Raw genomic sequence first — 12423 nt, 5'->3', positions numbered from 1 at the left:
GGCAGTTGGCTAGATTATTATAGAAACACTCTTAGATCTATCATAATCTATATTCTCTCAGAAAACATACCTCGTAGGCTCGACTATATGAAAAAATTAGAAAAGAATTTTGTTCTAGCTTCTTTGCTGCTGTACGGTACTGCCGTTTGGTTCATATATTATAACATAAATAGTAATGATAATGATTCACGCTTAAGTATCAACAGTAATAAGCTTGAATAGATCAGCATCACTTTATAGTGTGTATCTAATTACAGTTAATTTAAACAAATATAGTTTAACATTATCAGTTACTTATCCCCTAAATATACGAACCAAACATCACACAAGTCCAAAAGCAGAACGTTGAGAGAAGGGCAGCGGCCATATTGCTCGCGCTGGAACTGTTCTTTTGACTTTTGACTAGTACAGTTTGACACGGCTGCAGGTTTATACAAGCTAAATTGTAGCTTCGCTTAGCTCCTAATCCGTTCAAAGTACAGTACGCTAAAATAAAAAGGAGTCGAAGGCGGCAGGAGACATGGTAAACGGGCCTGATTATACTATTATATCCATAGAGCTTATGGTACGTGAACGCGTCACCGCACGTGAAACATTTGCAAATAAAGCGTCCACATCGTAACGAGCATCGAAACGTACGTCCACGGTACGTTTTTGGAAATTGTCCTTCTCTTCTAGTTTAGTTATCTTCTTGTACTTTTCAAACTGAATTATAAATTATCCTAGTTTTTTTAGAGCCCAAATATCTCAATTTTGATTAGAGTTATAAAAAATATTTATAGAGATTTATGACATCAAATAGGTATACTATAAAGACATAACTAATAAAAGGATCTAATGGTACAAAAGTTATTGTTTTTTTTTTCATTTTATAGATTTAATCAAGCTTAAGATACTATGATTATCTTATTTTGAGTGCCTAGGGTTAGGATTCTTTGCCTGGCAGACTGAACCAAATAGGCCATAAAACTAAAACTAATCGACATCACCAAGTGCACCCCGCCCGCCAGCAGCTAGAGAGGAGGAAGGACGGACAGCTCATCTACTGTCTTTGTACGATTTGGATGCGCCTTAGATGGAATTTGCAACCATAGGAAACATGCCCATAGGAAAGGCTAGGCGCCAAAGGTCGACGGATTAGGGCATGTACAGTGGGTATCTTAAGTTGTGTCTTAGAGTGTGTCTAGGGGGGTGAATGTAAAAAATCTCAAGACATGTATCTTGACGAAGACACAGTGTCTTAGCTCTATATTCGAGACAGGAGACTATCTGATTGGTCACTTTAATTTATTGAATGCTCTGATTGGTACAATGAATATGGTAAGACACATGTTTTAGACATGACCACTGTATTATGTTGTGTTTTAGTTGTGTCTTATACTTGGAGTACCGTGCAGCTGTATCTAGGTTGTACATGCCCTTAGTCAATTGCTAAAGCGCTGCTTTGGGCCGATCAGAATGGGAAAGGCCAACCACTGAAAATGGGGAAAAGGGAATTTAGTGCTGTACCAACGTAGTATATATAGTTATATACTAGGCACGGCTTCACCAAACACGTGTGGAACAAAATGAGCAAAGGAGAGCATATCATTCTAATCATGTCGTCTGTTCCATTCTAATTTAGCATTATTGTCAGTACTATTATTTATTCGCCCGGTGCAGCAGCGGCACCGTGTCAGCTTCACCTGCCGCCCCAGCCTGGTTCGTATCGCAGCTGCAGCATGGTGCCGTTTCTGAGAACGTCTAGGTGAAGATTTGCACTTCTTTTTTATTCGGTGGTAGCAGTCGCCATTAGGTGAAGATTTGCACGATTCCATCTAGCAACTTCTTCTTTTTTTTTCTCTCTCTCTCTCTCTCTCCAGAAGATTGCATCTACCGGTTCTTTTATAAGGCGTCTGCTAGTACCACCTTGAGGTCAGCAGTTTCCACTGCCCTGAGTTCTCTGATTATTTTGGGGGCGAGTCCACTGCTTTGGAAAACCAGTTATCGTTCCTTGGTGGTTTCCGCTGTGTCCAGTGGCAAACTTTGATGCCACCCTTTTTCGCAATGATTGTCGTATTCCACAACTCTTTGGCAGTGAACAAAAGCATATAAGAATCCACTATGTTTTCGGCAAGGACACTTATCAAGACACCTCTAAATAATGTTGTCATAATCTTACACAACATATGCATGCATGGTCTGTTGAGCATAATCTTAATAGATGACCACTGGACCGTTGATATTTAAATCGATTAAATTTTATTTTTGGTTAGCTATGTGGGACTAATGTCCCTACAACATATAGTATTCTACATAGGCTTTGAAATTGAATAGCTCCAAATTATTGTAATAAAACACCTCGTGAAATGTTGTGATCGAGGAGCACTGCGAAACGACTAGAATAGTAACTGCAAGAATCTTGAAGCTGGCAGGCCAATGATTGCAACAAGCACTTCACTTATTACGTGGTAGTAATTCGATTCACCAGCCCACACGTTTACGCAAAATACATGGTCCGTCTCGTGCCGGCCGCTCTCTTCCCGTTTACACGATTGCTTATATTAGCTTATTCATGTACCAGCTCGTACGTAGCACTCCTGGGGTGGTAGTGGTACCAGTCGCTCAGATGGAGATGCTGTTGGGGATGCCCTTGGCAGTGAGCCCTGCGGCGGCGCCACTGTGGTCAGAGGTGTTGGGATAGAGCAGCATGTAGGGGAACTCGGCGGGGCCGTTCCTGTTCCTCAGCTGCGGGTCGCGGTTCTCGCCCACCACCTTGCCCTCGATCTTGACCAGCGCGTCGCTGAACCTCTTGAACGCCGCCAGCGCCCGGGCGTCGGAGGTCCACTCGGGGGTGTCGCGCTGGCCGAGGTACACCTCGTCGGAGGAGTGCTTGGAGAGGATCTCGATGAGCGAGATGCCGATGATGGTCTGGATCTGGCTCGTGATGGTGTGGATGAAGCCGCGCTCCGGGTCGCGCTCCAGCTCCTCGTACTCCTTGCTGCCGGGCTCCGGCATCCGGCGCCGGCTCACCGTGGGCCTGTTCGGGAGGTACCCCGCGTACGGGTACTGGCCGAAGTTGACGGCGGCGTGGAGCGCCGACGCGATCCAGATGATGGTGGTGCAGGCGCTGGCGAGCTCCGACACGGCCTGCATCTTGGGCCACCAGGGCGCGTCCTTGTGGTCGCCGTGCCCGACCTCGCGCACCTCCTTCCACCACGCCTGCAGCTCCTCGTCGCCCCGCAGCGCGCCGTCGTCGGGGTAGTAGATGGCCAGGTACTCGCCCACCCACTGCTCGATGGCGTGCCAGATGGCCAGCCCGTCGCTCGCGTACGGGTAGTCCTCGATCAGCAGCCGCACCTTGTACGGGCTGGACGGGTCCGCCACCGCCACGCCCCTCTTGACGAGGTCGGCGGGGAGGCCCTGCTCGGTGAAGTTCCAGCTCTTGTACACCACGGAGGACATGCCCAGCGCGTACTTGCCCGGGAAGACGGTCATCTCGAAGATGCCGCCGCCGTTGATGAGCGTCTGCCGCGCCAGCGCGTTGATGGTCATGGTGTCGCGGAAGTGCGAGCTCAGGAGCTTGTGCACCGGGTGCGTCACGCTCAGCTGCCGGTTCGTCGCGATCACGAACGGCTCCATCACCGCGTGGGTGTTCAGCCTGCACGCACGCAGAGAATAGATCATGACCATCAACGCATGCATTTGGCGATGTCATAGACATGACACGATGCGATGCCATTGTCATATAGGACATATATAGGAGTAGTTGTAGTTCTTCGTACGTACCAGTGGCTGACGAGTTGGTGCCAGCCAGAGTCGTTGACGGCGACATAGGCCTTGGCGAGCTGCCACACCCAGGCCTCGACGCCGCTGGACGCCGGCGTGTAGACCTTGCTCTTGGCCACGGTGAGGTCCCCGTCGATGTACGGCTCGCTGAGCTCGATGGCGAGGGGCGCGAGCCTGCCGTCGCCGCGCAGGAAGAAGAGCGTCCTGGTGGCGTAGATGAAGTTGCCCTCCAGGTTGTTGACGTCGATGAGGAACGGCATGAAGCGGTCGTGGTGGTCCAGGATGTAGAGCCTGTTGCCGTCCAGCGCCTGCTGCACCGTGAGGCCCTCGAGGTTCTTCTCGATGTGCTCCGCCGTGATCGTGCTGGTGTGGTCGCCGTACTTGCTGGGGTCCAGCGTGCTCTTGGGCGGGAACTCCTGTAAATCGAGCGCGTCAGGCACATTCCGTCTCGGGTCGGGTCTCGCATTTTGCACAAAGTGAGTGACTCACCGTGAGGCGCGTGATCACCATCGGGTTGACGCCGGCGAGCACCTCCCGCGCGAACTCCTCGTCGGTCCTCCACGCGTTCTTGTCCTCTGTTCCGCGAAACGTACGCAGTCACAGTTAACCATAGGAGCACATATATATATGCAGACCAGACAACAGCCGGCCCCTGACATCGATCGGTATACGTGACGTGCCTTGGATGATCTGTGGGATGGGGAGCTTGAGCAGGTAGTCCCCGCCGGCGGGGAGGAGGTCCTTGACGAGCTGGAGCGGGAAGAGCTTGCGCATGTCCTCGAGCGCCTGGATCTTGGGCAGCTTGATCCCGCCCTCGTACAGGTTGATGATGTCCTGGAAGGAGTCGAACTCGCCCGGGGTGGTGTCCACGTACGTGCGCACCGCCGGGATGATGCCCTGCGTGATGGCCTTGATGGAGTAGCCCAGGAAGTCGGACATCTTGAGGTGGCCGAAGCGCTCGTCCCGCGGCACGTAGATCTGCTCCACCAGCGACAGTCGGCTCTCCGAGTTGGGGTCTGCGATGCGGTCACAGGTCAGCGTCAACAACCTCTCTGCCCTGCAGCAAATGTTGCGTCCGAGAAGATAGAAGAGCCGCGCACGGCGCACGCACCGGTTTTGGTGGGCTTGCGGCCCGTGCGGCAGCGGCGCGGGTACGGGTGGTCGGCGGAGCCGCCGAGGATGGGGCGCGGGTTGCCGCCGTCGGGCTCGCCGAGGTCGTTGTAGACGTCGTAGCGGTACACGCGGTCGTGCTCCTGGTAGGGGCCCTGCTGGTCGTCGCCGCGGAGGTTGCGGAGCTCGTCGTCGCGGTACGGCTTCAGCGCCGCCGGCATCTGGCTTGGCAGGTACGTCTGCGCCGCCGTTCGGAATCGGGGCGGCACCAAAAGACAGAAAGATCAGCGTGGCATGTTGGCCGACTGACTGACGGACGGTAAAACGCAGATAGAAAACAACCCAGGTTGATTGACAAGACTCTACTCTCTTACACCTGTAGATAAGGGACACGTGTTAGCAGCTGATTTGCTTGACTGACTTTCATGGCCATCACACGACTTTATTTTTGACTTTTCGTCATCTCGTTAGAGTTATTGATTCTCCCGGGGCGATACGTTAGATGATAGCCGGGTGAAGAAGGGTTGTTTCCTTTTGCTGCTACTCACGTGGTGAACTCACATGCCTCGCCCTCAGGCTGTGCGCAGCGGTTACCGCTGCCTCTCCCCCCTCCCCTTGTATGCGGCGCGTAGGGAGCACCCTACGGCCGCAGCGGTGCCCTCTACAGGCTCCCTACGTGTCGGTCCCCTTCTCTCTCCCTTCAGATCTAGCGTGTCACTGTTCATCACCCTAAACACTGTGCTGTGGGTCCACGAGTAATTGTTAGTAGATAAAAAATTGATAATTGGTATAGAAAATAATATTTTATAGTGGTAGTGAGATATAGGGGGAGTATTTAGGGGGAACCGCTGCGGGAGATGAAAAAATAGGGAGGAAAATAGAGGAAAAAATGATATAGAGGGAAAAATTTAGGGTTAACGGTTGCGGATAGCCTCAGCGCTCAGCGTCAGAAACATTATTCACGTACAAGATCATTCTACCACTAGATTCTTCAGCTATACTACCAGTTACACACTAGTCCCACTTGCATGGATTTTCTTAACCACTCCCATCCCATGTCGTCCTTTTTCCTACCTACTGCACTCCAACTGACGACATGGCGGCTAGCTACATGCCTACATGATACCAAGAAACAAAATAACAAACAAACATAATGATCTATCGAGAAAGGACTCACATCGTTGGAGAAGAAGACGCGGTTGTAGCGGTACTTGCCCGCGGGGTAGACCCAGGAGTTGGCGACGAAGGTGACGGCGCCGCGGCCGGGCACGTCGTCGAGGGTGATTGTCTTGAGGAAGAACTCGGCGGCGTGGTTGTTCTTGACGACGACGGCCCCCGGCACTCCCAGCTTCTCCACCTCCCAGTCGAACGTGACGCCGAACTTGGACTCGCCGGTCGTCAGCGACGGCAGGCTCGTCAGCCACTGCTCCAGGTTCGCCTCCGCCCCGACCCGCCCGCGGTTGCCGTTGTCTGCACAGCGAAAGTTAAAGCAGGCACGCGCGCGCGCGGTGGCCCATGTGAGTCCGTCGATGTGTTTCGTACGCGTCGGGCATGCACGCAGGCACGTCGCCCCGAGACTAGGGTAGGGGTATACTAGCAGCAGTAAGTTACTGATAAAGAATCCAATATATAATCCAGTTCAAAGTAGAAAGGTCTCGTCCCTGATCTCTTGGTACTACTGTGTTCGTTCCTCTCTTTTTTTACTTTGTCACGAGCTAGCCAGCATCTGGTGCTGTGTTCTGCGCCCAGGCTACAACTAGCTTTGCTGTCTTTTTCTCGGTGTTTGCTCTCTCTCTCTCTCTGTCTCTCTCTCTATTCTTTCTTTCTTTCCATGTCCCGTCAAAGATGACGGAGGCAAGGTAGCCGAAGCAGCAGCAGCATGGCCGCCCAAATAGTAAACTATCGCTTGTTTCGCATGCAGGGAAAATGCTTGCAAAGGTAAAAAGTGGGGGCCGAGAGAGCTATAGCTCTAGAGCCTAGAGAGATCGAGATCGATCGACATGGGGAAGCGCAGATCGGAGAGGTGCCGGCGGCGCGGCGCGGTACTCACTGGCGTCGACGAGGGTGGAGCTGATGAGCTGGCAGGTGACCCCCTTGCCGAGGAACTCGCTGATGCTGTCAACGACGGTGGCGCCGAAGTCGTTGAGGTCCAGCACGTTCTTGCGCATGAGCACCACCGTGCCCTTGAGCCGCGCATGCTTGTTCGCCCCCGTCAGCCCGTCGATGATCCCGCTCAGCATCTTTACTAGCTAGCTGCTCTTGCTTTTGCAGTGCAGTGGCGTTGGTGTCTGTGTGAGGCTGTGGCTGTGGGAGCGAGGCCGAGCCGGGGCATTTATAGCGCGGGAGAGCTGCGCGCTGCAACGGGGGCGCGAGCACCGTGCACCGATCGACTACGGCTGCGTGACGTGCCCCTGCGCGTCTGTCGCAGAGCAAGGATTTATTAATTGGCTGCCCGTATGGGGCCAGCGGCCCCGATGGTGACGTGCCGGTGCTGGCGCCGACTCGTGTTCCGCGTGCCATACTAGTACAAATTACGGACGGCTACGACCGGTGTGTTCGCGAGAACGGATCGCGCCCGGACGCGGCAGTCCGTGTGTGTGCGCGGCTGTGCGCACGGCGCGCGGGACACGAGATCTGGGAAGGGTGCTGCCGCTCTACCACGTGGCGGAAACGAGCCGGTCGGCTCGGTAATGTGTTGAGCTTGCCTCGTCTCGGCTCGGTCCTTTGACGAGCGTGAAAACTCGACTAGTAGAGAGTCTAACCACAAGCACCAGCTTACGTTACAAATTATAACATAAAATATCAAAAATAATCAAATTACATCTCTTAAATTAATAAATAATTATAGTACTAATATAACATAGAAATAAATTAATTTTGTATATAAATATCAAATAACATATACTAATTGTATATTTGGTACTAACATTATATGCTAATCAGAATTTTATGTAGTAAATTGTTGTCGGTTCGTGAGCCGAGCCGAGCTAGCTCACACTTATCACGAGCCACAAAAATAGGACTTGGACTCGTTTTGAGCGTCGAGCCGACCCAAGTTACCGTGAGCCCAAGCCAACTCATCGAGCTTGAGCTTTTTTCCAGACCTACTCCCACGCGCCGGTTGAGGAGGCACGTCGGACGCGCGACTCTGTTTGGTTTGGGTGACTACATTTAATTGATTAAATTTTAGTCATTTTTAGTCACTAAAGAATCAACACAGTGTGACTAAAATCCTCCAACTAAATTATAGTCCTCTAATTACCAAAAGAGTGACTAAAATGAATAAGGGTTAGTTTGACAACTCTATTTTTTTCTAAGGGATTCCTATTTTTCAAGAAAAATAAATTAATTTCTTTTGTGAAAATACAATCCCTTGAAAAAAATGAGGGTGTCAAACTAACCATAAAGTGACATTTTTACTTCATATGCCCTCCCTAACCAACGCGCATGAAGTAGGCTCCTCCCCAAAGCAACGTGCACGCATGCAGCATTGTGAATGCGCACGAACAGTAGCTCTGCGTGTGGGTAAACAGTAGTCGAAGATAGCATTAATTAGGGATAATGTAATCAATTTGCACAATAATTAAAGCTCTTTGCTTAGTTTTAGTCATTAAGACTAAAGAAATCAAACAAACCCTTACTCGACTCTTAGCTTCATCCCCTTGTGGACATGTTTATAAGAGGCTCCAACGAGAACTAGGGTAAAACTTGTGTGTTTCCCTATATCTTCATAAAAGTTACTATAGTCATTGGTAGGGTTTGTATCTATACAGGGTTACCTGAGCGGGAGCTTAGCCTTGCGTGAGGCTCTAAGAAGGATTAGTAAGAAGCTTGCGCGTTTCTTGATACTCCAGTAAAAATACTGACACATCAACGAGAGTTTGTATCTCTACCATATTTAAAATTCCACATTTATATTGTTACTTGTGGTTGTGTGATTTATCTTCTTAGCTTAGTCATAGACTAGTTGATAGGTTTGGGGTAGCAAAACTCCTTTTACGGTAGAGATAGCAACACTTAGTCAAAACCTTAGTTGCACATATGAACGATTGGTTATCCATATAGGTTTTGATTAATGAAAAAGTGCGAAAAATAGATTGCATAATTCACCTTCCTTTTACCCCATCCTTTTGAACATATTGGTAATTCACCTTCCTTACTAAGTTGAAGTCCTGCCACCATCGGGGCCAGGACTAGACCATAGCATCCTATGTTTGAGAAACTAATCCTCCCTTATAAATTGAATTGGGATCTCGAACCATCACATATATGTTGTAGGTGATGGTTCAACAACCATCATCTCACAAAAGGGTAAGTTTAGTCTTCCTCTTAGGTATTAAGGAAGATGCTCCTTTGAAGATGAGGTTAACTATGTTTGTGGCCCTCTAGAAGTCTCCATTATTCTATTTTTCCTAATATTTTTTATCAACTCTGTTTGGTTTTGTCTTGCTTCCGAGCTAAGATGATGCCAAAGTTCTTGAGTTGCATGCATTTAGTGGTAGAGCACTTATGATTTATGATGTAGGTGGTATGGGTGTTGCTCAAAGAGTTGCTAATTGAATGATTTGTTCTTGCCACCCTTCTTTGATGCGAGTGCTTATCATAGTGTTATCTTTCCCTCACTTCTTATCCGATAAGCTGCCCTTGTTGTCTCTATGAATGTTATCTTTATTGTTATATCTACGGTTTCAATTGTCAAACTTATCTCGTACTGTGTCTTCGACATTCATTCAGTTGTTGATCATGTGTTAGAACTCATGAATTGTTTTTGGTTTGTTTTTATGAAATTCTGATACTAGAACTTTTCCCCATGATCATCGTCGAAGTAGTTAGGCCTGTAGCATCAAATTTCGATCAAGAGCTTGTACTAGTTGCATATGCTTTCACCAATCTTCTACTTCCATTTTGAAGATTGTACCGGTTGTCCGAACGAGGCCATGCACTTTGGAAGTTGTCCATTAATTCCTTGGAGAGTGCTAGCCTGTTATCGATGTAGCCTCTTGGGAGCTATTCAAGCCAAGTCACTAGAGTAGCTTTGAGTACATTTGAAAGCATGATGCTTTGATATCTTTGTTTCCTCCCTTGAGATTGATGGTAACCAAGTAGTGTCGAATCAACTAATTTGGATCCTTCTTGCCTTCGCACATGTCAATATTGATGGACTTGAATTTCATTAGGCATCTGACTATCTGAGAGAATTTATCCTTGTGGAGATGCAAGAAAGTCGTCCAGTGGCTGCTCTTTGGTGTTTTACTCGTTCGTCCAATAATACTCTACGTAGTTGGGATTCTAGTGCATTGATATTGATTGCTCGTAGAGATCATGGCTACATAGGACATCAAGTAGATTGTCGTGATGTTGATTGAATTGAGTGTGGCCTATGTGTCTTCTATATTATTGGTCGTCCTTCCCTAGCCTTCTGACATCGATATTGTGGTGGTGGTGGAGATTCGGTGCATATAGGTAGATGTTACTTGTGATGTTGTTTGTCATACTCGAAGCATTACTGATGTAGCTTCTAAAACGACCTTGTAGCGTTCGAGCTCGAATGCAAAATTTTCTTCATGCCATAAGAGCAATTACAACCCAGAAACTACTAAGTGATTTCCATAGGTGCCACCTCACTAAGAAATCACTTACGCCCCGTTTGGTTCATTGGAATTGAATTCCATTCTAATAACAGTAATTTAGACATATATCAATTAAGTTAATTCGGTTTGATGAAAAATATATTTGTATACTATTATTAGCAAGATGTCGGAGATATTTATGTGCTATATTTTTACTATAGAGGAGTGAGACGAAGAGGGTCATGTAATTTACAGAGTAGAAACAAATTCTACTAATACATAAAAATCATTTCCAATCCTCCACCACATGAATTCGAGATAAGCTTATTGTCGGCGTTTCGAGACAGGGGGGTCCCTAAGCCGACGAGTGAGTGTGCTGCGTGCCCCAGCCCAGATGGGTCGAGCGCGTGGGCGAGCGCGAAGGGGGGAGAGGCGAGGTGGCCAGAGTCGAGCGTGAGAGAGGTGGAAGTCCCGCGGCCTTCGTGTTCGTCCCGCGCCCAGGTCAGGTGCGCTTGCAGTAGGGGGGTTACAAGCGTCCACGCGGGTGAGGGAAGCGAGCGGCCCCAAGAGAGCGCCTGTCCCGTCCTCGGTCCCGCGCGGCCAACCTTCTCTAAGAAGGCCCTGGTCCTTCCTTTTATAGTCGTAAGGAGAGGATCCAGGTGTACAACGGGGGGTAGCAGAGTGCTACGTGTCTAGCGGAGAGAGAGAGAGCTAACGCCCTGGGTACATGCCAATGTGGCAGCCGGAGAGGTCTTGGCACCTTGCTGGCGTGATGTCGTGGCTGTCGGAGGAGCGACGGAGCCTGACGGAGGGACAGCTGTTGGAGCGGTCGAGTCCTTGCTGACGTCGCTCTGCTGCCGTAAGAGAGCTAAGAGCCGCCGTCGTCACAGAGCTCGGGGGGCGCCATCATTGCCCATCCGGCGGAGCTGGCCAGATGGGACGCCGGTCTTGTCCTTCGTGTCCCAAGTCGGCTCGGGGTAGGTTGGTGATGGCGCTTCCTGTTGACGTGGCGGACCTGTGCCCTAGGCAGGGCGACGTGGGGGCTCCTCCGAAGTCGAGGTCGAGTCTGCCTTCCGTTGCCGAGGCCGAGCCCGAGCCCCCGGGTCGGGCGAGGCGGAGATCGTTTGGCCGAGGCTAGGGCGGAGTCCGAGCCCTGGGGTCGGGCGAGGCGGAGATCGTTTGGCCGAGGCCAGGGCGGAGTCTGAGCCCTGGGGTCGGGCGAGGCGGAGATTCGCCGTCTTCCGGGTCTTAGCCCGAGTCCGAGCCCTGGGGTCGGGCGGAGCAGAGTTCGCCGTCTTCCGGGTCTTAGCCCGAGTCCGAGCCCTGGGGTCGGGCGGAGCGGAGTTCGCCGTCTTCCGGGTCTTAGCCCGAGTCCGAGCCCTGGGGTCGGGCGGAGCGGAGTTCGCCGTCTTCCGGGTCTTAGCCCGAGTCCGAGCCCTGGGGTCGGGCGGAGCGGAGTTCGCCGTCTTCCGGGTCTTAGCCCGAGTCCGAGCCCTGGGGTCGGGCGGAGCGGAGTTCGCCGTCTTCCGGGTCTTAGCCCGAGTCCGAGCCCTAGGGTCGGGCGGAGCGGAGTTTGCCGTCTTCTGGGTCTTAGCCCGAGTCCGAGCCCTGGGGTCGGGCGGAGCGGAGTTCGCCATGGCGCCTTTGGCAGGGCCCGACTGCCTGTCAGACTCACTCTGTCGAGTGGCACTGCAGTCGGAGTGGCGCAGGCGGCGCTGTCCTTCTGTCAGATTGGTCAGTGGAGCGGTGGAGTGACGGCGGTCACTTCGGCTCTGCCGGGGGGGGGCGCGTCAGGATAAAGGTGTCAGGCCACCTTTGCGTTAAATGCTCCTGCAACTTGGTCAGTCGGTGTGGCGATTTAGTCAGGGTTGCTTCTGAGCGAAGCCAAGGTCTCGGGCGAGCCGGTGATGTGTCCGTCGTAAAAAGGGGGGCCTCGGGCGAGACGGAAGTCTCTCGAGGTCGGCTGCCCTTGGCC

At 51.0% G+C, this 12423-nt stretch overlaps 1 protein-coding gene across 1 annotated transcript; it reads right to left on the bottom strand.

The window, feature by feature from the left end:
- Window positions 1-2604: 2604 nt before the first annotated feature.
- lox3 (linoleate 9S-lipoxygenase3) lies at window positions 2605-7184 on the bottom strand. Its single transcript, NM_001112045.1, has 7 exons — window positions 6929-7184; window positions 6056-6348; window positions 4880-5117; window positions 4449-4784; window positions 4258-4343; window positions 3769-4184; window positions 2605-3640 (listed from the first exon to the last, which is right to left on the bottom strand). The coding sequence occupies exons 1-7, from the start codon at window positions 7116-7118 to the stop codon at window positions 2605-2607; spliced, it is 2595 nt and encodes an 864-aa protein (NP_001105515.1). The 5' UTR covers window positions 7119-7184.
- Window positions 7185-12423: the final 5239 nt, after the last annotated feature.

Source organism: Zea mays, chromosome 1 (assembly GCF_902167145.1).
Source record: "Zea mays cultivar B73 chromosome 1, Zm-B73-REFERENCE-NAM-5.0, whole genome shotgun sequence".
NCBI classification, from domain to species: Eukaryota; Viridiplantae; Streptophyta; class Magnoliopsida; order Poales; family Poaceae; genus Zea; species Zea mays.
The sequence above is the reverse complement of the archived record's forward strand: the minus strand, read 5'-3'. Positions and strand labels throughout refer to the sequence as shown.

Bases quoted from the DNA above. Each gene is read 5' to 3' on its own strand.
- lox3 (NM_001112045.1), bottom strand. From the start codon at position 7,118: ATGCTGAGCGGGATCATCGACGGGCTGACGGGGGCGAACAAGCATGCG. The intron at 6,349-6,928 runs GTGAGTACCGCG...TTCGCTGTGCAG, and splicing joins CTCCACCCTCGTCGACGCCA to ACAACGGCAACCGCGGGCGG. The intron at 3,641-3,768 runs GTACGTACGAAG...GCGTGCGTGCAG, and splicing joins CACCAACTCGTCAGCCACTG to GCTGAACACCCACGCGGTGA.